This window comes from Dipodomys merriami, unplaced genomic scaffold (genome assembly GCF_024711535.1).
Source record: "Dipodomys merriami isolate MVZ:Mamm:240054 unplaced genomic scaffold, mDipMer1.0.p SCAF_1009, whole genome shotgun sequence".
Taxonomy (NCBI): Eukaryota; Metazoa; Chordata; class Mammalia; order Rodentia; family Heteromyidae; genus Dipodomys; species Dipodomys merriami.
The window spans coordinates 95949-123810 of record NW_027202282.1 but is presented as its reverse complement, the minus strand read 5'-3'; the positions used below and the strand labels follow the sequence as shown (position 1 = coordinate 123810).

Sequence of the window (27862 nt, the reverse complement as noted above, 5' to 3'; positions counted from 1 at the left end):
ATTGGAAGATGTCCCCCGCTTCTGTCCTTTCCGCCCCGGGTGGACGGCGGGAGCAGAAGGAGCACCGAGGGCTGCCGCGGCCTGGGCCGCCGTCCCCTCCCCGCCAGGCTGACTGGCGGCAGGGCCCCGGGCGGGCCTGGGCCTCAGCAGTGAGACTCCAGCTCTGTGAGTCTGAGAAGGGACGTCCTGGGCGTCACAGGGGTGGGGGGTCCTGCCACGTTCTGCCGGGGCAGGTCCTCGGCCGGGCACAGGAGCTGGCGGAGTCTCTGCAGGGACAGTGGGGTGGCCATTGTCTCGTCTGTCCATCTGTCCGGGGACATGGGCTCCTGCCCCCTGCAGGCAGCCCAACCCACCATCCCCCCCCCCGCCCCCCAGCAGGCTCCTCTCCGGCCTGCCTCCCTCCCTTTCTTACCTCCCTGAAGGGCCCCTTGAGGGTGCTGAGCCTGTAGATACCCCAGGTGGGAATGCAGATCATGGAAGACAGAGCTAACAGCCAGCCTAAGAAGTCGCCCCACCAGGGGTAGGTGTATTTGTTGTTGTAGGTCAGCGGGGTATACTTGATCAGCGAAAACATGAAGGTGGCCTGGGGAGAGGAAGGGCTTGAGGGGGTGGGTCCCCTGCCCTCCCCGCGCAGCCCCCCCCCACAGCTGCCTGCTGGGGCTCCCCACACTTCAATCTCAATCCTCCAATCTCAGCCTCCTGAGTAGCAGGGATGACAGGTGTGAGCCACTGGGGCCTGGCCCCCATCCTACTTTTTGTCCAGGATAGAACACACACACACACACACACATACACACACACACACACACACACACACACACACACACTACACACTCTCTCTCTCTCTCTCTCTCTCTCTCTCTCTCTCTCTCTCTCTCTCTCTCTCTCTCTCAGACTGGGGGTGAGGAGGGGGTCGAGGACTTCTCTCCCCTCCCCTTTCCTGGCAATCCGATGTAGACTTGGAGTGGTAGATGTGGGGGTCAGGTCCAGCGGGAGGGTGAATGGAAAGCTACACCTCAACTCCTAGGAAGAAGTCCATTTTGGAGCCAAGACTGTCCCTCCTGAACACCTGGCTGTACCCCTGGGGGCTTTTCCTTACCATGCACACAGCTGGGGTGAAAAAGAGCCAGCAGTATTTGATCAGCGGCCATGGCCTGTATCCAATCATATCTTCAATGTTGTTGTAGAAGCGCCCGGCCCCTGCCACGAAGAGCACATGGAGAGGGGAGGAAGGTCCTTCTTCAGAGTCTGAGGAATCGGAAGGTGGGGGTGGGGGTGGGGGTGGGGGTGAGGCCCCCCTGTCCTGGGACAGGCCAGGACCATAATCAGAAGGTAGCAGGGCTGCCTTTGTATAAATGACAGCGGGAAGAATCGGTGTGGGGGGCCCTGACTCTGCTTTCGGAGGGTGTTTAAGGGCAGGAGGTGTGTGTAGACAGGTGGTGGCCCCACCAGAGCTGGTCTAGGTGTGGTCATCACTGGCCAGGCCCTGCAATGGTGAGAGACCACACGGAAGAGGTCTCCAGTGGGTGGAGTCCTTGGTCTGAGAGGTTCTGGGGCTGGGGCGGAGGGGAGACAACTGGGGTCTGGATCCAGGGGGAAAGCCACTCACCGTAAATCCAAGCCACACAGAGGGACTCGAAGATGGCCACGAACAGGAGGCACATGCCGCTGGCCGCGTAGTAGTCAAAGAGCTGGAACACGTACATGCCGCCCTGCATGGGCGGAGCAAACAGGTGGGGTGGGCCCTGGTGCCCCTCAGCCTCACACTTTTGGGGTACGGAGCCCAGTTGGCAAGGACCACGGGGCAGGACGGGGGGGGGGCGGACACACAGGTCCTAAGAGGACATAGATGGTAGACCTGGACACTAACTTCTCTGTTATCACTGTGGGAGGCGGGATCGGGTGAGGACTCGTGGTTGGTCCACTGCCCTGCCTCTCCCTGGTGACATCACACAGGATGTCGCTGGGCCCCGGGTCCCTCCCTCCCTGCCTAGGAAACCATGGGCTCTCCTTCTTCCCAGCCTATGAACCTCCTGCAGACTCTTCATACATCTTCGCTTCCCCAGGAGCCAAAATGGGGCTGGTGGGAGGGTGGGGGACTAGAATCCTAGAACCACAGCGGCATGCCCCGCCTGGTGAGTGGCTTGGCCCCCCCCCCCCCCCGTTCCCTTTCCCCACTAGCCTCTCCCTCAGTCCCCGCTTCCCTGGCCGGCTGCTCACCTCTGTGACCATGATCAGGCCGACCAGGAAGGAGAAGACAGCCACGGCGAGGATGAGGAGCTCCCTCCGGTTTTTCTTGCGGAATATTTTGGGGTACAGGTCCACCACCGCCGTTGCCAGGCTTTCTACACCCACAAACTGATGAGATGGCGAAAGGATCAGAGGGGAAGGAGAGCTCCCACAGAGCCCTGCCTGCCGGCTCACAGCCGCTCTGCTCCCGCTGTCCGTCTGTCCACCCCTGGCCCCGCCCTCCTGCCGTGGCCTCCCTTCTCCAGCCTCCTGCAAGTGCCTCTGGGTCCAAACTTGTTCTCAGTCCCCAGCTTTCTAAGGTCTCTTGGGGCAGCAGGCTCAACCTGGTATTGTCTGCTCTCCCTTCTGATACCTGGCTATCTAGTCCCAGGAGGACCACCATGAAGAAGAAGCAGCAGGACCACAGAGGCGAGAAAGGCAGCATCACCACAGCCCGAGGATAGGCGATGAAAGCCAGGCCAGGGCCTACGGGGGTCAGGGGTCAGGGGTCAGGGGTCGGCAAGGAACACAACCCAGGGCCTAAGCCAGTTTCTGGTCTCTGTGATCCCTGAGCCTCCCCAGATGGGCCACGGAATCACAGAGCTGGAAAAAATTCTACCCCACAGTGCCCCTCGCCACCACCAAGAGCGCCACCCAAGCCTCTACCGGTGCCTGAATTCCTAAGGTGCCACCACCCAACCTGAATCGCAGATCCAAGATGGCCCCCGCCCCAAAACCAGAGGTTTCAGACTTAGCATGAGCTCAGGAGCCAGCAGGCAAAATGAATCTCTGCGAGGCTCCCCGGGGGCCCCGCGGAAGTGGCCGGGCCTGAGGGGAACAGGCCAAGTCTGCGTTTACCCAACAGATCGTGGTGTGTCAAAAGCGCCGCGTCTACCCCGAAGTGGCTCTCACCTGACTCGGCCACTTCGGAAATGGGCACGCCTTGCTCCTGAGACATGAAGCCCAGGATGGAGAAGATGGCGAAGCCGGCCAGGAAGCTGGTGCCGCTGTTGAGGAAGCAGAGCGCGATGCAGTCCCTGTGGGGAGCACAGCCTGGTCAGAAGGGGGCTGCTCCCCGGGGCCAGCCCGGCACCTTTCCTGGATCGTGTTTTTGGTCAGTCGTGGGGCTTGAACTCTGGGCCTGGGTGCTGTCCCTGAGCTCTTCAGCTCAAGGCCATCGCTCTACCTCTTGAGCCACAGCGCTGCTTCTGGTTTTCTAGTGGTTTATTGGAGATGAGTCTTACAGACTTTCCTGCCCAGGCTGGCTTTGAACTGCGATCCTCAGATCTCATTCTCCTGAGTAGCTACGGTGACAGGAGTGAGCTACCGGCATCCGGCCCTTCCCTGGATCTTAGAAAGGGCCTCGGGGACTCTGAATCTACTGGTCCAAATCGGGATGGTAGAACTCGGGGAGCTCAGAGTGTGGTCTCTGCCCCCATTTCCTCCCTCCCGCCCCATCCCCAGCTCAGTGGTGGACCTGGTTCTCAAAGGAAGATGCTAGAAGGGAGGAAAAGAACAATCTAACATTGCTAAGCTGACACACAGCCTCCCGCTCCCGAAGACCCTCCCAGACTGACAACAAGACCTCCTCTGGCACCCGTAAGGATTATTCCAGACAGTAAATAATTCTTAGACATCCACATTTGATTGTAGCAGGATTTTTTTTTTTTCTGGCTAAAATCAAAATCGGCATAGGCTGGGCCTTGGTGGAACAATGATGCCCATAATCCCAGCACAAGGGGAAGCTGAGGCAAGGAGGATCCAGAGTTCAAGGCTAGCCTGAGCTTAATCAGCTCTCAAACAACATCAGCAATAAACAGTAACAACAACACTAGTGAAGTTGGCTTCTGTTCTCTGAGCAGAGCCAGGCAAGGCGGGGTGAGCACTGGGGAGAAGACGGAAGGGAGGGAGGAAAGGCCTGTGGCAGACATAGCTAGGGTAAGTATTTGACACCCCCGGGCACAGTTCCCAGGCTGAGCTACCAGGGCTTGGCAATGCTAGCATGCTGGGCACGGTCAACCTTGATCCTCCAGCCAGTGAGCGGGTGTATCGCCCCTAGCCTAGCCGGAAGGGCAGGGGAGGCGCAGGCCGAGGCTCCGCCCCCGCCCCGCCCCCCATCGCAGTCACCTGTAGCAGTTGTTGTGGTACTTGTTGTAGCTACCCAGGGCCGTCAGGCACCCCAGACAGAGGGCGAAAGAGAAGAAGATCTGGGTGCCCGCATCCATCCACACCTGCAACGGGAGGAGAAAGCTGAGCTCCAGGAAGGCCCGGCCCCGCCCCGGCAAGGGGGTGGGGAGAATTCTGTTCTCAGCCCACGGGAGCCTGGGTCCTTGCGTGGAGTTTCTCAGGCACCACCAGGGTGGCAGAGGAACTAAGAACTCAAAGGAAAAGACGCTGAGGAGGGGGTGGGAGGGAAGGACAAGGATCTAGGTTCGAGGGAGGTGGAGGGTCCGGTGTCTGCTCATGGAAGTCGGCGGGGGTTCTGTCCCCACTTTTTCCTCCGCTCCAAGTGTCACGGCAGTGTGACCCGTGGGCGAGGAGTCTCTAAGGGTGGGAGGCTTCCATGTCAAGGTCAGCTGGAAGATGGAGCTTTGTCCCTCCTGAACCCTGGCTCTCCACTGGGGCCTCCTTATTATCTCAGCTGGCTCATCGGCCCGTGCCTGTGGGGGTTTAGATCTCCCAGCTAGAAAAACATCCTGAAGAGAAAGGATGTGCAGAGATCGGGGGGCCAAGCTGGGCGGCAGGAGGGGGTGTGCTGCGGCTGTCCCCCCCTCCCCGCCGGCCCCCGGCTTGCCCACCTCCAGAGGACAAGCACCACCATCAGGCTGCAGGTGCGGACGTGGCCAGGGCAGGCTCCTAGCCGAGAGGACACCCCATCACCCCATCCATGCCTCCGCCCAACCCCCACCTCCGCCAAGGCCCCCAAACAGACTCCTGCTTTCCACTTACCGCCAACAGCACAAGCTAATCCACACACACACAGTCCCTTCCTGCCTTTTCCTGCCCCCCCTTTCTCACACCTTCACCCCTTCCTCTCCCAGTGTCAGCTCAACCCACGTGTCCATTCTTCACACAGCAGGGCCAGGCTGGGGGAGGGGGGCGCCCTAAGCAGGCCGAGCACCTCAGGGTCTGAGCGACTCTTCAGCCAGCATTCCCCATTGAAAATGCCGAATCTCAAAGCCAGGAGCGCAACTCAGAAAGCATACATCTCCAAAACTTGCTAGTAGGCCTCATGACCCCTAACATCTGGCGCTGGGGGGACCCAGCCAGAGAGCCCCCTCTCGCTACATTCCTACAGGCTCACCAGGCCTACAGCTGCCACCAGGGAGAGGAGTCAGAGGAGGAGCGTAGGGGGGTACAGAGCAATGGGGGAAGGTCTCTGGGCCGGTCTGGCCGTTCCTGCCGAATGTTGTGCTCAGTCCCTGCCCCAGGAACATGCAGGGACCTTCAGGAACCTTCAGGAACATGCAGGGGCCTTCAGCACTGTCCTGTGGGCCTTCCTGCCTCCTGTGGGTCCTCGGGAGTTGGGAGGCCTGGCAGCGTGGGCCCTGAGCCCATCCCCAAGGCCTCCCCCCAGCAAGGCCAGGGCTCTCGCCCAGGTAGGTGCATCCTGGTGGTGAGCGCACAGCCCTCTGCCCTGTGCCCAGATTGGACGCCCCCTGCACCCGGTGGGGGCTCCGTCCCCGGGACGACCGGGTGTGTGTGTGTGTGTGTGACCCAGGGCTGGGGCAGAACTCATTAGGAGTGAGCCGTGACTTGGCTGGGTCACCTCCCGCAGCAGGAAGCCAGGGGAGGAGAGGTTACTGAGAACAGAGGACCCCGCAGGAGGACCGGAGTTCGGAGCTCAGGGGGTCCCGTGTGCTGCCTTATGACCAAAGCCCCCTTGCTGGGAGCTTGGCAGGCCCAGGACTCTCAACAGCTGTGGCTCGACAAGCCTGCTGCGCTGGGGGACAGAATGGGGTCAGAAGGAGGTGGAGGAACACGGAGGGCAAGATGTCCCCCCCCTACCCCCCACCACCGGCCGCCCAACCCCGCTCATTCCAGAAGCCCCAGATTCCAGAACAAAACTGGGATGGGTCTTCGGCTGGGGGAGGGGGCTGGGCAAGGCCAGCCAAGGCAAAAGCAAGGATGGAAAACCCTTGTGAAGGGACAGAGAGCTTTAGATGACCCGCAAGAGTCGTTTCCACCTTCGGGTCAGGCCATGGCACATGATGACGGAAGAGCTCACGGGCCCAATTCCTGACGTCACCGCTAGCTGTCGGATCTCAGGCAAAGCACTGCACCTCTCTTTTCTCACCAGAAAAAAGGGGTACGGTAACAAAATCAGGCACACAAATTTCCCGACATAGAAACATAAACATCCCACCCTCTAGAACAAGAAAAAGCAAATAAGTCACGTGCCGGTGGCGCACACCTGTCATCCCAGCTACCCAGGAGGCTGAGACCCGAGGATCACAGTTCAAAGCCAGCTGGGGCAGGAAAGTGTGTGAGATTTGTTATCTCCAACGAACCGCCAGAAAACCAGAAGTGGTGCTGTGGTTCAAGTGATAGAACACAAGCTTGGAGTGAAAAAGTTCAGAGATAGCACCCAAGCCCTGAGTTCAAGCCCCAGGACTGTCAAAAAAAAAAAAGAACTTGCAAATGATGCATAATAGGCTTTGTGAAAGATCTATCATGGAGGCCAAGAGAGCAGACTACAACACACAGAACCCACTCCCTCCAATACGCTAGTTTGGGGTTCTGCCCGGTCCCCACCCTTTCCTAAGTGTCTGTCAAAGGAGGCTTGCCACCGAGTCAGGGTCTGTGGAAAGGTGAAACCGGGCCAAGTCTCAGTCAAGTCTGGGCAGACCCCGAGCAGACCACCTGCAGCCAATAACGAGGTGCCATCGATTTCAAGTAACAATCACAGCGATGACAAATGATCAGCTATGTCTGATCCCTGGGTTCAGACTTCCCCTTTACAATTCGGCACGGCTCTTTGGACACCCTACCAATCCCCTGTCCTTACGCATCTACCAAACCTCACAGGAATGAGAAGTCAAGCAGACTGAATGAGGGCTGGGGCTCGGACCCTGCCACCCTGGAGGGTCAAGCCCAGGAACCCAGGGAAGGTAGCAACCTGTCCCAAACGCACAGCAAGCCCGGCAGAGGCCCCCCTGGCTCCCCACCCCCAGCCTCCGTGCCTGGCGGAGAGAGAAGCCCTGGGTCTTAGCACCTTTCTCAAGTACCAGGCGAATGCCAGCTGGATCTTTCCCGCTTCCCAGGGAGTGCCAACTAGCTTCAATTAGGGCTCTGGTGGGGTGCCCCGCCCTGCAGGTGCAGCTCAGCTCACTGATGACAAAGGCCTGGCTCCAGCAGGGGCCCAGGGCCTGGCTGCTCCTGAAAGAGCTCCCTCCCACCACTGGCTCTGCCGCCTGCAGCCTGCAGCCGGGGAGGGCTGGAAGGATGGTGGCGAGGTTGGAACCCCAGCGCCTACTGCTGCTCCTGCAGAATCCCCCGTCCTTCTGAACGCTCAGAATTAGAGGCGGCCTGGTCTAGCCACATGGTGCGCTAGAAGCTTACCAAACACCCCACCTCAAATAGACCTCCAACTCAACAGGTGCTGAGTGAACGGGTTGGGGGAGAAACAGGGGAGAAGATGGGGACTTGGTCTTCAAGAGATCATACCGTGTGGCTGTGCGGGGCTGTCACCAAGCAGCCCAGTTCCAGTTGTGTCAAGACAGGAAATTCTTAAAGCTCTAGGCCTCTATTTATGTCATCTCCTCCTCCTCCTCCTCCTCCTCCTCCTCCTCCTCCTCCTCTCTTCCTCTTCTGCCTCCTCTTCTTCCTCCTCTTCCGCCTCCTCCTCCTCCTCTTCCCCCTTCTCCTTCTCCCCTCCACCCAACTTTCCCCCATTCCTCAGGTAGACTTTTTTTTGATCAGTCATGGGGCTTGAACTCTGGGTCTGGGAGCTGTCCCTGAGCTCTTCAGGTCAAGGCTGGTGCTCTACCACTTGAACCACAGCACCACTTCCAGTTTTCTGTGGTTTGTTGGAGATAAGAGTCTCACAGATGGAAGTGGCGCTGTAGCTCAAGTGGTAGAGCGCTCGGCTTGAGCTGAAGAGCTGAGGGACAGCGCCCAGGCCCAGAGTTCAAGCCCCACGACCGACAAAAAAAAAAAAAAAAAAAAAAGAGTCTCACAGACTTTCCTGCCCGGGCTGGCTTTGAACAGTGATTCTCAGATCTCAGCCTCCTGAGTAGCTAGGTTTACAGGCGTGAGCCACCAGTGCCCTGCCCCCAGATAGACCTTGAATTTCAATCCTACTACCTCTGGCTCCAGAGAAGTTCACTTTTTTTTTTTTAAGACAACGTATCTACCTTTGCCTAGGCTGGCTTTTGAACGTCCTGTCCCTACATCCTAAGAAGCTGGGATTATAGGCATGTGCTACCATGCCCAGTTCTAGGTCTCTATTTCTTTATGTGCAAAATGAGGATAGCCCATGCATTTGCTGTGAGGATAAGCAGAAATCATGCTTGCAAACTTTGCAATAGCGTCACGGATATAGCAAGACAGACCCCAGTGGTTGTTCCAAAGCCACAAATCCTGGAACTCCCTCCCTCCCCCCCATCCCCCTCTCTCCCCCTCTCCCTCTCCCCCCACCTTTTTCTCTTTCAGCCTGGCCTGCCTGACCACATCCCCTGTGCTCTGGGCCCTCCCTGCAGGCCAGGGTGAACTTTGGCTCCCTTCTGAAGCAGATCTAGGCCTTCAAGGTCCTCCTACGGCCTCCTGCTTTGTGACACAAGCAGCCGTCACAGCCCTCTGGTCCCAGACAAGCCAAACGGCTTCCTTCTCATTCATGAAAGGAAGATGCCCCTCGCAGGATGTACTCCCTACTTGTGAGGTGCCCCTTGAGGCTGCGGAAGGCTCTCTGGTCTAGGGGAGTGGGGGCTCTGAGGTGGAGCTTGCCCTCACTCCCAGTGGGCTTTGCCAGCTTTCAAAATGGCTGCCAGAGAGGAGCCCAGAAGCCATTCTATCAGGGGCCCCTGCCCAGGCCTTTTGTGCCCCAGGCCTGGCTCCACACACCCTCCAGTCTACCCACCAGCAGCAGCGCCCCTCCTGGGGGCCCAAGGGAGGAAGGGAGGGACTGGGAAGAGGGAGACTGGAAACTTAACACCAGCCCAGTTGGTATGGGGAGGGGCAGGGAGCTGGGGGCCTGGGAGGGGGGAATGTGGCCAGAGGGAGGGCAGCAGAGGGCAGAGGGAAGGGTGGGCTGAGGAGAGCTCAAGAAGAAATGCAGAAAGATAGAATGAGGGGGGGGGGCAAAGAATGGGGCAAAGAGACCCAGGTAAAGGCATTTAGTGACTTATTTCTAGTCTCCAAGAAATGTCGCCAGAGGGCTCAGGACCCCCCTGGGTTGCCTGGCAGCTGTGGACCAAGGAGGGACCACAAAGATCTGCTTATCAGGAGGGACTGTGTCCCCCGCCCCCACCTTCGGGAAGGATCCAGGAGGCGCCCAGAGAAGGGAGGGGGCCTGGGGTTCAAGAGGTGGTCCCTCAGCTCTGTGGCTTCTTACCTGGGGATCCCACAGCCGTGTGATGTTGGGGTACAGGTAAAACTGAATTCCTTGGGCGGCCCCAGGCAGTGTCACCCCTCGAATTAACAGAACCACCAGCATGAGGTAAGGGAACGTGGCTGTGAAGTACACCACCTGGTAGGGAGGGCGGAGGGAGGGAGGCAGGGCGCCGTGAGGAAGGGAGGGAGGGGGGGGCCCTGGCCCCGCGTGGGGGGACACACTGGCAGCTCCGCTCCAGCTGCCCTCTGGTCCTCCCCAGATGTCCACGTCCATCCCCCGGCCACACCACGCCTCCCCCCCCCCCCCCAGCTGAAAATACTGGCTGCCTCTCGGAGTAAGTCTCATAGAGGAACTGACTGGAGCTGACGCGCAAAGGGTGTCAGGAACGAAACAAAATCTTTAACACACGATTCCTTCCTCCGCAGTTGAGACGCTTAGTGCACACACACAGACAGACAGCCGGATTAGGAAGGAAGCCTCTCCGAGGCCTCCGGGGCAGGAGTCCAGAAAGAGCCTGGGACAGCCCCGTCCAACACGTCAGGCTCAAGGCAAGGACGCTCCCCACGTCTCAAGCTAGTTGAGAATCATTCTGAGGTAACGGAACTGTTATTGCTGTCATCATTATTGTTATTAATTTTGGTGGTAGCGGGGTTTGAGTTCGGGGGCTCGTGCTGGCTAGGCCTAGCTCCTGCCCTGCTTTTGAACCACTTTTGTTTTGAGGTAGGGTCTCACGGCCCACCTGAGTCGCAATCTATCTTAGGCTTCCCGTTGCTGGGATCAAAGGCACATATCACTTTGTCCAGCTTCCCCTGGTGGAGGTGGGGGGGCTCTCTTTCCTGTCCAGGCTGGTCTTGAACCCCGATCCTTCCATTCACAGCTCCAGGAGGGAGCCGTGAAGCGTGTGTGGTTAGTGTCACGCTCACAAGCACACCGATCCAGAGATCAAATCCTTCCCCAGGTGGCCTTCCTGCCTTTTTCTCTTGGTTCATCTCCCAGCAGTACTTGGGGTTCAATTCAATCGAGAGACGCAGCCACGTCAAATCTTTGCTGTGTCACCCTCCCTTCCTCCCCCCCCCCCCCGTCCCTCTGTCCCCTCTTTATCGGGGACCCAGCCACAGGAACTCCAGGAAGGGTGGGCCATGTGGCACCGAAGGGGGAGGGGTGGGGGGCGCAGGCTAACAGCACAGACCTTGCCCGTGGACTTGATCCCCTTCCAGATGCAGAAGTAGCAGGTGACCCAGGCCAGCAGGAGACACAAGACCATCTCCCAGTGCAGGGCCCCCAGGTGCTGGATGCCATCCGTGATCTTCAGGACCCGCCTCCTGGAAGAGCGGGGGGGGGGGGGGGGGTCCACTTTGCAGGCCTCACATCTTCCCCTCCCTCCTTCCCTCCCTTGCTCCTGCCCTCTCTCTTCGCCTCTCCTCCCTTCCCCTCTCCTCTCCCTTTCTCTCTGGCTTCTTCCCGGCACGCCAGGGAAGCCGCTGTCACTGAGTCACCCCACAAAGTTCCCCCAAGTGTGTCTTGTGCTGACCATGGCGGACCCCACAGAAGCAAGGCGCCAGGCGAAGGGCCAGGAAAGGAGTGGAGAATCTGCTCCCCGCTCCCCGCCCTCCGCACAGGCCCACAGGAAGAATGGGACGAGGGTCTCACTTACTCCCAGAACTCAATCACTGGGGAGGTGGCGTTCTCCGAGGTGACGTTCAGGGAGCCATTGGTCTTCTGGAACTCCACGCAGTTCTCTGCCGCCCGAGCCCCGGGGAAGGAAGGAAGAGAAGGATCATCAGTCAAGACTCAGGTGGGGGGTCCCCGGGGCTGACCTAGCCTCTTCCCCACACTTTCTCCGGGGTCCTGTGTGTGTGTGTACACATCCCCGTGGACGCTGTTCAACATTAGGAAAGGTGGGCTGGGAAGGTGGCTCAGTGGTAGAGCACTTGCCTTACATGCATGAGGCCCTGGGTTCGATTCCTCAGCACCACATAAGCAAAAAGAAAAAAGCCGGAAGTGGCACTGTGGCTCAAGTGGTAGAGCGCTAGCCTTGAGCTGAAGAGCTGAGGGACAGCGCCCAGGCCCAGAGTTCAGGCCCCATGACCGGACCCCCCAAAAACAAACATTAGGAAAGGTTCTCCAAGTGCTAGCTACTCAAAGCGAGCGGATGATCCCAGAAGCAGGCCCGAGAAAGGCACCGCCTTTGAGGCAGGGGAGCATGCCTTCCGGCTTGGTGCAGGAGCAAGGTCAAGACCCTGGCAGGGTTCATTACCCTCTGGGTACCAGCTGAGCGGCCATCAGGAAGTGACAACCAGGCTCTCTAACCACCCCTGCCCTATTTCCGGTATGGGTGCATCTTTTAGAACCGATGGAGGATCACAGGCAAACATGGGATGGGTGCCGGTGGCTCACGTCTGTAATCCCAGCGACTCAGGAGGCTAGATCTGTACCACTCTACCCTCCTAGGCGCTGCTGGCCCCTGGATACACTAGGCACGGCGTACTGAGGGACTTGGCACTCACCGCTCCTCTATTAGATGCTTGTCCCCCTCTGCCTTCAAATCTTTATCTCTATAAGGCCTCTCCTGACCACCCCTACCTCAAATCATATCCCACCCCCAAAATGTCCAGACCCCTTCCCGCTCAATCCTCTGCAGAGAATGGGCTCCTGGGCAGCCCACCCTGGACACTGCGTTGTCCTTACTATCTGTGCATTAGTTTGTGGCTCTAATACCGAAGGTGGTCTGCCCAGGCCGGTAAGAGCAGAAGTCAATTACTACCATGAATTATATCGATGACATACAAAACAGCCAATTCCCTAATTAAGCCCAGATAAATGATAAGTCTGAAAGACCTAAAATAGTATCAGAAATAACAAGGAACAAAGAAATGACCATGTAACAGACACATATATCAAGCTGGCTACAGTCCAAACTAAAATTAATAAGTGGCTGAGCAACATGTTTTTAAACAGAAGTCAATTCTATTTGCCTAAATTGTGAGCTACATGCATTTTTTGTCTGTGATGCTGGTGAACTCCTGTTTTCATTTTCATTTTTTGATAGCAATACTGAGGATTGAACTCCAGATCTCGGGCTTGGTAGGCAGACACTCTGCAACTTGAACCATACCTCCAAGCCCCTTTTACACTGATTTTAATTTTTATTTTTTTCTTGATTTATTTCATTGGTGGTGGGGCTTGAACTCAGAGTCTGGGCACCGACCCTAAGCACTTTTGCTCAAGGCTAGTACTCTACCAATTTGAGCTACAGCTCCGCTTCCAGTTTTCTGGTGGTTCATTGGAGATAAAGAATCTCATGGACTTTCCTGCCTGGGCTGGCTTTGAACTGCTGTCCTCATATCTCAGCCTCCTGAGAAGCTAGGATCACAGGTGTGAGCCACCAGCGCTTGGCTGTACATGGATTATATTAAGGTCACACTTGAGGCCTGGGAAGACCTGCCTGGTCTGTGTTCTTCCTACTTGTGTTTCCCTATGTCCCTGGGGATAACAGGCACATGCCTCCAGGACCATAAACTCCCCCCCCCCACCCCCCCCACCCCCCGCTCTGACTAACCTTAAACCATGATCCTCCAATCCCTGTCTCTGAGGTAGCCAGGATGAGAGGTGTGAGCCAGGGTGCGCATCCCCTACCCCTTCCTCTTATTATTCTTGGTGGAAATTCTCTGTGAATCTGGGCTGAGGAACAGGCCGCCTGGGATACAGGGCCAACCTCACTGCCGGTCTACATGGCAGAGCAGGAGGAAGCCGTAGGATCCTGGGAGACAACCTCACCTGTGTTCCACTCATGGTGACAGCTTCCCCAGGGGAGGTCAGTGGTGAAGCTGCTGAAGAGGTAGAAGAAGGCCCAGGCCAGGACAACAATATAGTAGATATCGAGGAGAATGATGATTATCTGAGAGGCATACCCGATGCCTGGTGGCAGGAGAGAGGACAGGCTGTAGAACGTGGCCGGGGGCACCCAGCCCTGTTGGGAGGGAGCTTCGCTTTCACTATCAGTGTCCTCAAGGACTGAGACTCGCACCCCAGCTCCAGGAATGGGTCTCCTGGGTGCGGGTGGCCTCTCAGCCCACTCCCTGCACCTTCCATCTTTGTCAGCTTCTGAGAGTTCACTGTTCTGAGTTCTTCTAAACCTACATGAGGTTATCTCCATGATTCCAAGGGCTAATGATCCCCAGTGTTTTGTCAGCACAAGTAAGGGATGGAGACAGCAGGTTTGTGTGGGAAAAGAACACGAAGTCACGGTCACATACACACATAGAACAGATACAGCTAAAGTAGTTCCCTGCACTACTGGTTGAACCATCCTTGCCTCTATTTCTCCCTCATCCTCTCACAGGCCAGGTGGCGAGTGCAGGGTGTAGCCCACAAGCCAAAGGCTTGCTGTGGAGCCTCCGTATCTTCTTGTCTTTGTGTAGAATGTGCTTCGTGCTCAGCCATTGCAGATGAGCTCTATCGTGGGGGAGGAGGAGGATGCCTGGGAATGGGGCACACAGGTACTTACCCTCAAACAGAGGGCAGATCTTCCTCCAGGCTGTGATGCCCCCCTGACTAGTGTACTGGCCCAGGGCTGTCTCCAAGAAGAAAATGGGAATGCCGCAGGTGAAGAGGAAGATGAGGTAGGGGATGAAGAAGGCACCTGCGGGTAGAAAACACATGGTCTCTCACCTCTCAAAACCCTGCTCAGGGTCCCACAACCCCCTTGCTCCTGTGTTAGCCAGAACCCCAGGGGGTAGGGGAGCATGCAAAATGCAGATGCTGGGCGCCTGTGGCTCACACCTGCAATCCCAGCTACTCAGGAGGCCGAGATCTGAGGATCATGGTTGGAAGCCAGCCTGGGTAGGAAAATCCATGAGCCTCTTTTTCTCCAATTAAACACTCCCAAAAGCCAGAAATGGAGTTGTAGCTCAAGTGATAGGGTGTTTGCATGAGCAAAAAAGCTCAGGGACAGTGCCCAGGTCCTGAGTTTCAAGGATCAACACACACACACACACACACACACACACAGAGACACACACACACACACACACACACACACACACACACACACACACCCCACACACATACGCACACCCTTGCAGCAGGCATCTGTCTGGACCATGGGCAGTGCTCTATGATCACCAAGGTCCCTAGGAGCCCTTTTTTACCTGCAGTTTCAATCTCCACTGAGTATCAATTGCTGACTGAGTAGCATGTCACTCGAAAAACACGTCACAAATTCATTGACTGATAACTAGCTGGGAGCATCAGCACAGCCCGAAGTCTATAAATCTTTTCAGGGCTGGGAAGGTGGCTCAGTGGTAGAGCGCTGGCCTTGCATGCCTGAGGCCCTGGGTTTGATTCCTCAGCACCACATAAGCAAGAAGAAAAAAGCCGGAAGTGGCGCTATGGCTCAAGTGGTAGAGCACTAGCCTTGAGCTGAAGAGCTGAGGGACAGCGCCCAGGCCCAGAGTTCAGGCCCCACGACTGGACCCCCCCAAAAAAATCTTTTCCAAAAAATGGTTGTTCCCAATGTCAAGTAGAGATTGGGGGGGTGGGGGGGAAGACACAGGAGATACTGGGATTTGAAATCAGAATCTTGTACCTGCCTAGCTATGCCCATAATCCTTCTTTGCACTGGCTATTTTTGAGATAGGGTCTTGCTTTCTGACTAGGCACACTCCTGGACTGAGATCCTCTAGTTTTAGGCTTCCCGCACCACACTCAGCTTCTTGGTTTGAGATGGCGGGGCTGGGGGTGGGTGTGGGGGGTTTGTCTCATGAACTTTTCTGCCCGGCTGGCCTCAAACTACAATGCCCCTGATTGCAGTCTCCAGTAGCTAAGATTACAAGGTAGGGAGTTTTTGAGGGAAAGGAGGGACAGGGCCTCGAACTACCTTTCTGCCTCAGCCTCCCATGCGAGGTTTCCCGCAGCCTGCATCACCTCCCCAGCTAGTGCATTCGCCCCGTACTGTATCAAGAAGAATGCACCACTTAGGGGCTTAGAGCTGGAATCAGACTTCTGCTCCTGTTTTCGTAATCACTGGCCGAGATGAGACTATTATAGATGTTAGAAATGCCAGTACTTCTCTCCAGGGACCTCCATCTTCTGCCACAGCAGACAAATGGAAGTTCATAGCAAACAGTAGCAGAGAAAGGAGCCCTGCCCCCCGAGAGGGAAAAGCCCAGCACGCAGGAAGAATTAGTCAGAAAGGTTAAAAGTCCGTTTTTGTCTGTTCCCACCAGCCAGAGAATCATCTCAAGATTCACCAGGCGCCGATTAGCCAAAGTGCATTTCCTCAGTGGAGAAGAGCCAGCCCTAGAGAGATCATAACACCAGTCCTGGATAACAAAGTCTTAAAGGTAAGATGAAGAAGGTTCAAGAGTCCTCACTGATCCCAGAGCAGAGCTCGAGAACATTCATAAAAACAGGAAAAAAAATTGTATTACCACCAATAAAGCAAGAAATTCATCTGGTCTTGTATCCAATAATGCATTGGCAGCAGCAAAGAAGCTGGAACAGGTGACTCCTACGAAAGTGGTTAAGTCATCCATCGGTTCTGATCCATCACTTACACAGATGTTCCAATTAGCTAACATGGGCACTTAAAGTTATTGTAACTGAGCCAGGAGCCTGTGGCTCACACCTGTCATCCCAGCTACTCAGGAGGCTGAGATCTGAGGATCGCGGTTCAAAGCCAGCCCGGGCAGGAAAGTCCGTGAAACTCTTTATCTCCAATAAACCACCAGAAAACCAGATGTGGCGCTGTGGCTCAAGTGGTAGAGCGCTCACCTTGAGCTGAAGAGCTGAGGGCAGCGCTCAGGCTCAGTGTTCAAGCACCACGACCGAAAAAAAAAGTTATTATAACTGTACTGTATATGCCATAAGAAGTTCTTCCAGGGGCTGGGAAGGTGGTTCAGAAGTAGAGCGCTTGCCTTGCATGCATGAGGCCCTGAGTTCGATTCCTCAGCACCACATAAGCAGAAAAAAGCTGGAAGTGGTGCTATGGCTCAAGTAATAGAGCACTAGCCTTGAGCTGAAGAGCTGAGGGACAGCGCCCAGGCCCAGAGTTCAGGCTCTGCGACTGGACCCCCCCCCCCAAGAAAAGAAGTTCCTCCATGTCTCTAAAAGGTGTAGAAAAAAATATCCAAGTAATACTTGTAAAAGCTGGGTGCCAGTAGCTACTCAGGAGGCTGAGATCTGTGGATCCTGGTTCAAAGCCAGTTCAGGAAAGAAAAGTCTGTGAGACTCTTAGCTCATTTTTTTTTTTTTTTTTTTTTTTGTGGTTGTGGGGCTTGAACTCAGGGCCTGCGTACTGTTCCAGAGCTTTTTTTTTTTTTGCTGAAGGCTGGTGCTCTACCACTTTAAGCCATAGCTCCACTTCTGGTGTTCTGGTGGTTCACTGGAGATGAGTCTCACAGCCTTTCCTGCCCAGGCTGGCTTTGAACCACACTTCTCAGATCTTAGCCTCCTGAGTAGCGAGGATGACAAGTGTGAGCCATAATTGCCCAGCTTCTTATCTCCAATTAACCAGCAAAAAGTCAGAGTGGAGGCGTGGCTCAAGTGGTAGAAAACCGGCCTTGAGGGGGAAGAGCTAGGGGACAGTACCTAGGCCCTGAGTACCTGCACAACACACACAAACCCAAAACTACCAAACCACGGACACAATACTTTTAAATATGTGCATGTTGTCCTCAATTGGTGGAGAACATAATGAGGTCCCCAGGTCTTCACCTTTCGGACTTGTAGTGTGCAGTCTACCCTACTTAGTTCTGACACTATGAGGCTTAATTAGCCTGAGGGCAAAGAAATGAAGGTTGTAAATAATTCAGCCTAACAGGTCCATAAATCAATCCAAGATTTGTCGGGCCAGAGGAAAATAAAAATTAACTCAGTCTTTGCTGAGCACCCCATCTTTCCAGGAAGGGTTAATAGCTCCACTCCGGGGTCCCTCACAATGATTAACTGCAGTGGGTTTGTGCTCAGCTTTGCTTTCCTCCTCCCCTGCCTCTCTGAGCACTAGGATAGCACCAACACTACGCCTCCGGGAATTGCTCCAGGGGTTGGATGGAGGCTGAGAGGGACCTAGGAAGAGCCCAGGGGTCCTGAGGAACAAGCTGCCTCTTTCTTCCCTGCCGTCACCAACCACTATCAGAAGATGGGCGTCAGTCCTGGTGGGGGTGGACAGAGCTCCCGGTGTCCCAGCACTCCCAAAATGTGAGTGTCCACTAAGTCCCCAAATGTTCCAGCCTTACCCACCAATGGGCACTACCATTCTGGAAACGAGCTGCTTTGTTGGCATCTCAAAATGAGGACACTTTGGGATGCCACCTGCAAGGTGCTAGGTACTTTTGAAAGTGATAAACCAATTAGTTCACATGAGAAACAGAGCAGAGAGGGGGGGAGGGGGAGGGAAAGAATGCAGGAATAGCCACATGGCTAGAGTCCACAGGAGCCTGGGCACTAGTGGGCATTGAGTAACTCCCTCAAATGTGAATCGATTGTCCCCTGCCACTAAAATAACGGCTTCTCTTCTATGACGCAAAGGGGTGAATGGTATCCTTGATTCACCGAGTCCACCTAGACTTTGTATTCCTAAACTCTCTTGGTAGAGCCTAGAGCTCAGATGAACAGTTTCTGCCCCTCCCTTCCAAGTCCTATCTCTCAGGCTTCCACCCCCCACCCCCCCCACCCCCCCCCCCCCCCGCCGGTGGCCACACACGGGGACCCGTCTCCATATTCTGCCAATGAGGTCCCAGATGAAGACCCAGGGGCTGAAACCCAAGATCTGGGTGATTCTGGATTGGATGAAAAGACTTGGAGGCGGGCAGAGGGCAGGGAGCTCTTGTCTGCTCAGTCGGGATGGTCTCCAGGAACTCTTACTGTGGGTAGCCCCTGGTTATCCATTACTCTACAGTTAAAAACTAAGTCAAAATGCTGGACAAACCAACTGGTTTTGTCTGAGCTGGGATGGGCAGGCAAGGAATTTTTAAATTTTCCTACCACCTCCAGAGTCGCCTTGTCTCCTTGCTAGAGCTTTAGCTAGACAGGCCTTGGTGGAAAGGTCTTTGCTCTCCCTTTTGGGGAGCTGACGGTGAAGAGCTGGGGAAGAGTTCAAGGGTGCAGCTTCTGCAGCAACTTGACCAGCAGTGCTGGGCAGGCTGGACTACTCGCATGGGCACAGGCAGAAGGAAGAGGGCAGAGATGGAGGTCTGCCATGACGACTCGTACATATGACTTGCGATCTTTCTCCCTCTCCCTCGCTATCGGAAGCCCTGCACAGCACTCCGACCACGAATGACTGAACCCAACACCAGTTCCACCCCCACTCGGCCCTCCCAAACCCAGCTGCTTATTTTCTTCTCCAAGTCTGCTCTTCTCTGGGCCCCAAACATCTCTGGACATGGCCATCCATTTCCTGATTGCCCAGCTAAGTGATCTATCTTAGGGGTTCTCTTAGACAGGGTAGTAGCAATGGTGGGGACAGCAAGAAGCCTGATTCTAGTCGGAGGGGTTCTGATCCTGAGGAACTTCGTCTGCTGGTACCCAGGGGCCAGGAAGCTGAAGAGGCCTCTGCTCAAGGCCCAGGCTCTGAGGCATACCGGATCCGGGTGTTCAGATAGAACCACCGGTTCAAAGAAGAGAATCAAGGATGAATCCAATTTTTAGCCTTGTCACTGGCTTACTGACATTCTTCCTTATAATCAGTTCCTTTATTTATTTTTTTCTGTCAGTCGTGGGGCTTGATCTTGGGGACTGGGCGCTGCTACCACTTTGGAGCCACAGCTCCACTTCTGGTTTTTGAGTGGTTCACAGGAGATAAGAGTCTCAAGGGGACTTTTCTGCCCGGGGTGGCTTTGAACTACCATCCTCAGTTCTCAACCTCCTGAATAGCTAGGATTATAGGCATGAATCACCCACCCAGCACCCAACTTTTTATAATCAGTTCTGAACACAATGGCGGGATAGATTATTCTAAATGCAAGATCATGCCATTCCCATGCAAAATCCTCCTCAAATGGCTGATTCTAAAGTGAAAGCTGAGTCTTGCAATGGCTGACCAGGCCCCACCTGGCATGCACCCCCAACCCCCCAACTCCGATCGCCCTTTCTATGGACTCTTCCTGTTCTAGGCTCACCGGCCTCTTGCTTGGGGCTATCTAACCTGCATTTCCTTGGCCCGGGGTGCTTTCACCCCCAGTAGACACCTGGCCAACCCTCTCACCCCTGGTGATGTGGTGGCTGGTCTGCCACCCACACCCAGCTCAACCCGCTCCATTTCCACAGCTCTCAGAAGCTCTGGCGCGCTGCACGGTGGGGTGCCTTGTCCACCGCCTTGTCCCCCTCCCCTGGAATGGAAACCGTTCGCGAGGCCGGGATACCGGTCTGTGGTGCTGACAGATGCACCTAGAACAATTCCTGGCCTTTGCGAGGTGCTCAGTAAATATTTGTCCATGAATGGCACCGGCAGAGGCCGGGCTTGGTTGGCCGGGTGCTGGCACAGTGGGACTGGAACCGATCTGGCGCCTGCAGGGGTGGCATGCTGGGGACAGATGGTCTACATGGCCTGGACAGAGGGGAGAGTGTCTCCCGAGGAGGGGATCCGGGAGCTCTCTGAAAATCCTGTGCGGCCCCGGGGCTTCTGACTTAAGAAGGGCTTCATCCCAACTCCTTCTCTCCTTCCCCAAGTGTCCAAGTCTGGTTGTCACCCATCTTCTTCCCCCCTCTGGCCTCAGTCCCTCCCCTGCACTGGACCTCACCGGCAGATCCAGCAAGATCGAGCCAAATGGTAAAGCTGAAGAAACCGAAGGAGATGTGACTTGTCTTTCTAGTCTGGATGTAGACCTATGCCGTGGGAGGCTGTGGACTTAGAGGGAGACCCGAGGAGCAGGCTGATGGGACACGCGACCCCAGCACGGAGTATTCCTGGACCGTCCCGTCACACTTCTGTGGGGTCCGCTCCGCCGTGCGTGCGCTTCCTGCGAGCCCAGGCTCCGCTCTCACCGCCATGGTTTTAAACAAAATCTCTAAGCCACGAGGAGAGAGGTCAAACCAATCGAATCGCTTTCCATTCCCAGCACCTTCCTTCCCCAAAGTGGAAAGAAGAGAGAGAGAGAAAGAACATGGAAGCCGGGCGCCGGTGCTCACACCTGTCATCCTAGCTACTCAGGAGGCTGAGACCTGAGGATTGTGGCAGGAAGGTCTGTGAGACTCTAATCTCCTATTAACTCCCCCCAAAGCTTTCCTTGGACAGAGAGGACGAGCTTTTGGGGGAAACAACAGCAATAACAAAGAAAGGAACATAGGTGCAGAAGGCCCTGCGCTCCTCGCCTGACCGTACGCACACACACCTTCGCGCAGACTTTGGCAAAGGAGCCTTCTCATGAATGTATCCAGTGGCCCTGCATGACGCATGCCCTTCAGAGCAAACGCGGGCATTCACCTCTAGCTCCAAAGTCCTTCCCAGCCCTCCCCCCCAGCTGCCGTCTGTCCATCAGCAAACAAGAGGCGGGGGGATGCTAAGGCCTCACGCAAGCTCAAGGGAGCAAAGTGTGGGGGTGACGTAAGGGTTAAAGCACGTGACAGGATCTTAGGAATCCCAGAACCATCTAAACTGCCAGGTGGGAGCAGAAGGCCCAGGCACACTGCTTCTGAGCCTGCAAGCCGAGCCCGCCCCACCCCAGGTCCACAGCAAACGCGCCAGGGAGCCCTGAACCAGAGCTTGGGCTCCACGTCCTCGGGGCCGCTGTCCCTCTCCACCTTGTCTTCTTCAACCCAAACCTGGAAAGGGCTGTCTTCCTGCCACTGCTACTAATTCCCAAGCCAACCCTTACCCCATTCCACAGAGGCTTGGGGAAAGCGGCTCATCGCTAATCTCTCTGCCACATGAGGCGCTAAGCTGGTTACTAGCCATGCTCAGCTCAGTCCCGGCCCGCTGGCTGCGCCCCTCATCCTCCTGGGCGGCTTCTTCCGTCCACCCAGTTTACTCCAAAGGGGCGCCGATTCCTCCACAGGGTGCGAAGTGTCGGGTAGGTGGGAGGTGGGAAGAGCGCCCCTCTCCCCTCTCAATGCAGACAGAGCAAAGTCCTGTGATTTCAGGCCACAGGCCAGAAATTCTTGGAAGACAGGACACATGAGCTCATTCCTGCTGGAAAAACACAAGCTAACCTCCAACCCCAGGGAGCGGGCCGAGGGTCCCTCCAACCACCACAAGCCCCCAGACCTTCCAGCTCTACCTGGGAAGTCTGCTTTCTCCAAAGCCACCGGGAGACTCCAGTCTGAGGAGTCTGCAAAAGGGTAGGTGTTGTGTTAGCCCCCACCCTCAGAGCCCAGGGCACCCTACGTCTCCGCCTCGATCCTGGCGACCCATGTCTGCCTGAAGCAGGAGGTGCCCACGTTACGAAACCGATCTGAGTTCTCCCAGTAAATTCCATTCAAGCATCCCACTGGTCAGTCTAAAACCTTTAGTATTGGGGGGAATCTCTTCCAAGCCTTCCCACAGACATGGGATTCCCTAAAAGTCGCTTAGTGGTAACAGAATTACTTTTTTCTTTCTTTTTTTGTAGGTCGCTTTGCCTGAACTCTGGGCCTGTGCGCCGTCCCTCAGCAATTCAACTCAAGGCGAGTGCTCTACCACTTGAGCCACAGCGCCACTTCTGGCTTTTTGTGATTATGTGGTGCATGCAAGGCAAGCACTCTACCACTTAGCAACCATTCCAGCCCCAGAATTACTTTTTCTAGCCAAGCACGGGAATGGATGTCTGTAATCCCAGCACTTGGGAGACTGAGGCAGAGGATTGAGAGTTTGGTGATAGCCTAGACACATAGCAAGACCTTGTCTTAAAAAAACAAGCCAGTTCATGTCTGTAATCTTAGCTATTCAGGAGACTGAGACCTAAGGATTGTGGTTCAAAGCCAGCCCAGGCAGGAAAGGCCATGAGACACTTTTATGGGGGGTAGGTGGGTTATCAGTCATGGACACTGTCCCTGAGCTCTTTTGCTCAAGGCTAGTACTCTACCTCTTTGAGCCATGGCTTCACTTCCAGTTTTCTAGTGATTAATTGGAGAATAGATAGACTTTGCTGCCTGGTGTGGCTTTGAGTCACGGTCCTCAGATTTCAGCCTCCAGAGTAGCTAGGATTATTAGGTGTGAGCCACTGGTGCCCATCTCATGAGCTCTTATCCTCTCTTATTTCCAATAAATTACTGGGGGGCAGGGACTGGGAGTGGTACTGTGGCTCAAAGTGGTAAAGTACTAGTCTTGAGCAAAAAGAAGCGAGTTCAAGCCCCAGGGTTGGCAAAAACAATTTTTTTTTTAAAAGGCACTGCTGTGGTGAAAACTGTTATTCCAGGGCGGCTGGAGTGAAGAATAAGAAGCTCTTAATGACACAGCGAAGAATTAGTGTTGCTGGGCCCCGGTGGCTCACGCCTGTCATCCTAGCTACTCAGGAGGCTGAGATGTGAGGATTGTGGTTCAAAGCCAGCCTAGGCAGGAAAGTCTGTGAGACTCTAATCTCCAATAAGCCACCAGAAAACCAGAAGTGGTGCTGTGGTTCAAGTGGTAGAGCGCTACCCTTGAGCTGAAGAGCTGAGGGACAGTGCCTGCGCCCACAGTTCAAGCCCCATGACCAACAAAAAAGAACTAGCGTTAAGGGCTGGGAATGTAGCTTAGTGGTCGAGTGCTTGCTTAGCATGCATAAAGCCTGGGTTCCATTCCTCAGTACCATATACACAGAAAAATCTGGAAGTGGTGCTGTGGCTCAAGTGGTAGAGTGCTGGTCTTGAGCACAAAGAGGCTCAGGGACAGTGCCCAGGTCCTGAGTTCAAGCCCCAGGACCAGCAAAGAAAAAAAAAAACAAAGAAAGAAAAAGAACTAGTGTTAAATGTTCCTCCACAGGCAGACACACATGGATACACAGATACACACATACACAGGAAAATTTTAAAGAAAGAGTTGCTAGGGTCAAAGGTTATGCTTCGGTGGGGGTTGGGCCACAGATGGCTCTGGGATTTGTCACAGCGCCGGCTGAGTTGGGGAAGACGCAAGGCCAAGGCGTCTTGAGCGCACAGGAAGTCTAGCTTCGACCTGACTATCATGTAGCCACGACTCCTAACGAAGTTACAGGCGTTCTCTCAGGTGCTTACCACCACCTTGGAAGACGGGTGTGATGACCTGGATTGACAGAGCGGCCCGGGAGGCTCTGAGCACAGGAGCAACCCGCCGGAGACCACGCGGGGTGGGCGGTAGTCAGGATCTGGGCCCCGGGACACCACGGAGGGGTGCGCCCTCATTTGGGGGACAAGGGGGAGGACGCCGCGGCTCTTACCTCCCCCATTCTTGTAGCAGAGATAAGGAAACCTCCAGATGTTGCCTAAGCCAATGATCTCCCCAGCCACAGAGAGCACGAACTCCATCTTGTTGTTCCACTGTCCGCGCGCCAGGGTGCCATCTTGTTCTGCCTTCTCTGTGCCCGCACACACTGGCTTTGTCTCTCCATTACTGGCTGTGCCCGGGACCCTGTTATCCATCCCTCCTGGAAGACAAGTGGGGCCCTCTGTTACTGTGGAAACCCCCGCCCCTCCTCAAAGGGAAGCCTCTGCCCTTCAGAGCCCCGGGATCAAGGTGTTTGTGCCTTCCCCAGCCTTGAACCTATTAGCCCTTCTCATCTCAGCAAGGCCACACTAGAGGGCAGATGTGGCTTCCGTGACCCAGCACTCTCAGGTTGGGGTCTGTGCTGGGGTGCTGGTGGCTCACGGCCCCCTGTCACCCTAACTACTCAGAAGGCTGAGATCTGAGGGTCGTGGTTCAAAGCCGGTCAAATAAGCCACCAGAAAACCAGACGTGGACCCATGGCTCCAAGTGGTAAATGCTAGCTTTGAGCAACAAAGCAAAACAAAACAAAAAAAAGAGCTCAGGGACAGTGCCCTGGCCCTGAGTTCTAGCCTCATGACCTAAATAAATAAAGAATTATCCCTGGGTCATCTGCAGTGAACCTTGACTATGTGAACATGTGCTTCTATTTCTTTACTCTGCTTGCTGGGGGCACTGGAGGGATGCCACACCATTTATTCTCAAAGCCACTGATTTCCCTCTGAGTAATCTATCCTAAGGATGTAATTGTGTCTGTGGGTTAACAGATTCCGTATGAAGGATGTTTGTAACTTCTCACTATGAAAAAAAGAACCAAGCAGACCAATGTTCCAAACTCGTTAGCAGATACACACAATGAAACAACTCCATAATCATTAAATGCTACACTGCAGAGAGAGATTATTGAAGCAGAAAGGCAGTCACACGTAAAAGAAGGGAAAGTAGAAAACAGGATCGGGTTGGTAGGTGGTAGGCTACCCCCAAAATGTCTCTCCTAGCAGCTGGAGGACAGGAATATATTTCCCCTCCATGCCTTCTACATTTTCACCAAAGAACATGTTTTAATTTTGCCCTAGAAAAGTAAAAGCGCTAGGAAAGTAAAATCCTTCCAAAGGAATAGGGGCGGAGGAGCAGAATAAGTGACTGGCCAAAGTAAGCTGAATGAGCTGCCTGGGGGCTCAGTCCTCAGTTGCTCTCTGAAATCAAAATGAGAGGGGGAAATGAGCGATGGATTTTCCCTGCGTGCATGAGCACACACGCACACACGAGCTAATATAAGCACAGGATCTGTCAGAAGACAATAGAAATGAATGGTTCTAAACAACCTCTGCGTGGGCTGCTCTACCCTGAGGTTGGGATGGAGGCCAGGCTCGGCTAGCCTTTACCCAGCAGCTCCTGAGGAGGTGGTACCCAACACCCTCTCATTCACTCGTACCACCCGAAGGTGTGTTCTCACTACTACACTAAAAATAAGGAAGCTGTAGTTCAGTGAGATTAAAAGGGCTGATTGGTGCCATAAAGTAAATTGCACAGCCAAGACCTGAACCCACTCTGCCCTTCCTGTTTTTCTGATTACGTCTGCTCAGCTTATTGTCCACCTCACCGATGAGCAGGTCTAACTGGACTGTCTTTTAGCCACTCCCTCATTAATACGGTGGCCCCTCTTACAGAGAAATAGGTAGCGCTGTTTTTCTCTGAACATCAAGAAAAATGCGCGCTAAAAGAACTGCTTCAGCAGGATCTCTTCTGACCCCCAGATTCTCCTTAGGTTTGGCCTCCCTGGCAGGGTTAGCCCTGGGGATTTGGAAAGTGAAGAGAGAGAAGAAGTGGGGGACAGAAAGCACCTTAGCTTATCTGATAAACTAGGGGATGAGCTCCAAAGGTTGTCCGTGGGCTAGCAAAGAAGTCTAGTGACCAGTCCCAACACACAGCTGCTCTAGCCGTTTCTTGTAGGTCATGGGACCTGAACTCAGAGCCTGTGCACTGTCCCTGAGCTCTTTTGCTCAAGGCTAGCCTGCTACTACTTTGATCCATAGTGCCACTTCTGGTTTTTGAGTGGTTAATTGAAGAGTCTCAAGGGAACCTTTCTGCCTGGGGTGGCTTCGAACTGCAATCCTCAGATCTCAGCCTCCTGAGCAGCGAGGATTACAGGCAGGAGCCGCCAGTACCTGGCTCGCTCTAGCCTTTAGAGTGCTGTCTCTGGTCCTGGGTCAACACCGGGCCTCCCCTTACCTTATCTGATAGGAAGCTGCCTCCCTTTTCTTCTTCACTCTCCCAGACCCTTATAACAGGGCGGTGACAACACATCTTAGGGTCATGAGAGTTAACGAAACGATCTTATGTAAAATGCCCAGTGTATAGTAGCTGTTCACTAAACAAGAGCTGAATCCAGACTTCTCTCAGTCAGTCCCAATCGCAGAATGAGGCGTTTCTAGTGATGAAAGTTTGCAATGATGGACTTTATTCCTTTTCGGTTGGCTTCTCCGCTATAAGAGACTCCTATATTTGTCATCGCCAAAAAAGCAAGTCCCTAGGGTGCAAAGAGGAGCAGGTTTTTCCCTGAGCCTTGACGTAGCTGTGCGTCAGGAAGAGCCCACTACAGAAAAAAAAAATACAACTCCAGCCCCGGAGTCAGCCTAGGTCCAAGCCCTGGGATTTTCTCAGACCTCTGCCTGACTTTCCAGGAGTTAATGAACAACCCAGCCTTAGTCTGCTCACCTGTAAAAGTGGGAATGACAGAACAGGTTTACCTATATGTGAGTATAGAACAAGAAGACCTATAGCTCCTCACTTTGTAGACGCAAACAGGTGTGCTTGCATCTGCATTTTTCTCTCGGCCCTGCCAGCGTCAATCCTTATCTTCCTATACAGAGAGAGGAAAAACTATGCTTTTGTGAGATCAAACCCAATGCCATTCCGCTCAATCTATGGCCATTTGCACTCCGACTCACATCATGCCCTCCAGCGAGCAGCCACCCCAAATTCCAGAAAGTCAAGAAAATAGCATATTGTCTTTTGCATATGCTCAATTAATCGTCAGAAACATTTGTTTAAGGAGATGCCAGAAATGTTCTAGCTATACATCCTATGGATCCCACCACCCAGCAGAATGAGACCCCAGAGAAGGGGTGAGATGGGGAGAGGGGGCGAGAGGGAGAGAGGAAAGGAGGGAGGGAGAGAATGGCACCAGCATTCCAGACCTTAGTGAAGTTGCTGCCCGTCCAGTGGCGAATTCTCCAGGGAAGGGGAAGGTGCTGGCTATTTAAAGTGTGGTTCCAGAACGCCTCTGTGGCTGTGGCACTTGTAATCCTAAACTAGGCCCAGCCCACATTCCGCCTCCTGTCCCCGGCCCTCCCCTCTCCTCAGCCACCAGACAATCCTCACACTGGTGATTCACAGCGGGATTGTGTGCATATCCTGGCAGGTCAGGCCAGTGGCTTATAAGTTATCTTAGGGTGCCACCTTTTCTGCCTTCTGCCCATCCCCACAGCTCAAGTGCTCCTATGAACCCATTAAGAAGTGGTGTTTCTTGGACCAAGTGCTGGATAGATGATTTAAAAAGCACTTCTATGTTACCTTTTACCGTTTCCAAGCTGGAAAGGACAATAATTTATTTTTACTTAGATTTTTGTGTCAGTCCAAGAGGGCCGTGAACTCAGGGCTTGTGTGCTTTTTTGCTCAAGGCTGGTGGCCCACCACGTTCGCCACAGCTCCACTTCTAGCTTTTT

At 54.6% G+C, this 27862-nt stretch overlaps 1 protein-coding gene across 3 annotated transcripts; it reads right to left on the bottom strand.

Annotated features, from left to right (window-relative positions):
- Positions 1-47: 47 nt before the first annotated feature.
- LOC138807206 (sodium- and chloride-dependent GABA transporter 2) lies at positions 48-27423 on the bottom strand. 3 transcript variants are annotated; one of them, XM_069992791.1, is made up of 15 exons: positions 27335-27423; positions 24091-24297; positions 14289-14423; positions 13559-13699; positions 11436-11520; positions 10971-11103; positions 9782-9916; positions 4357-4460; positions 3142-3266; positions 2603-2715; positions 2221-2358; positions 1610-1712; positions 1100-1248; positions 413-583; positions 48-266 (listed from the first exon to the last, which is right to left on the bottom strand). In XM_069992791.1, the coding sequence occupies exons 2-15, from the start codon at positions 24290-24292 to the stop codon at positions 144-146; spliced, it is 1857 nt and encodes a 618-aa protein (XP_069848892.1). In that variant the 5' UTR covers positions 24293-24297; positions 27335-27423; the 3' UTR covers positions 48-143. The 3 variants fall into 3 exon arrangements, with proteins under 3 accessions (XP_069848892.1, XP_069848911.1, XP_069848902.1); XM_069992810.1 differs by having other exon boundaries at positions 1100-1200; XM_069992801.1 differs by lacking the exon at positions 27335-27423 and adding an exon at positions 26367-26718.
- Positions 27424-27862: the final 439 nt, after the last annotated feature.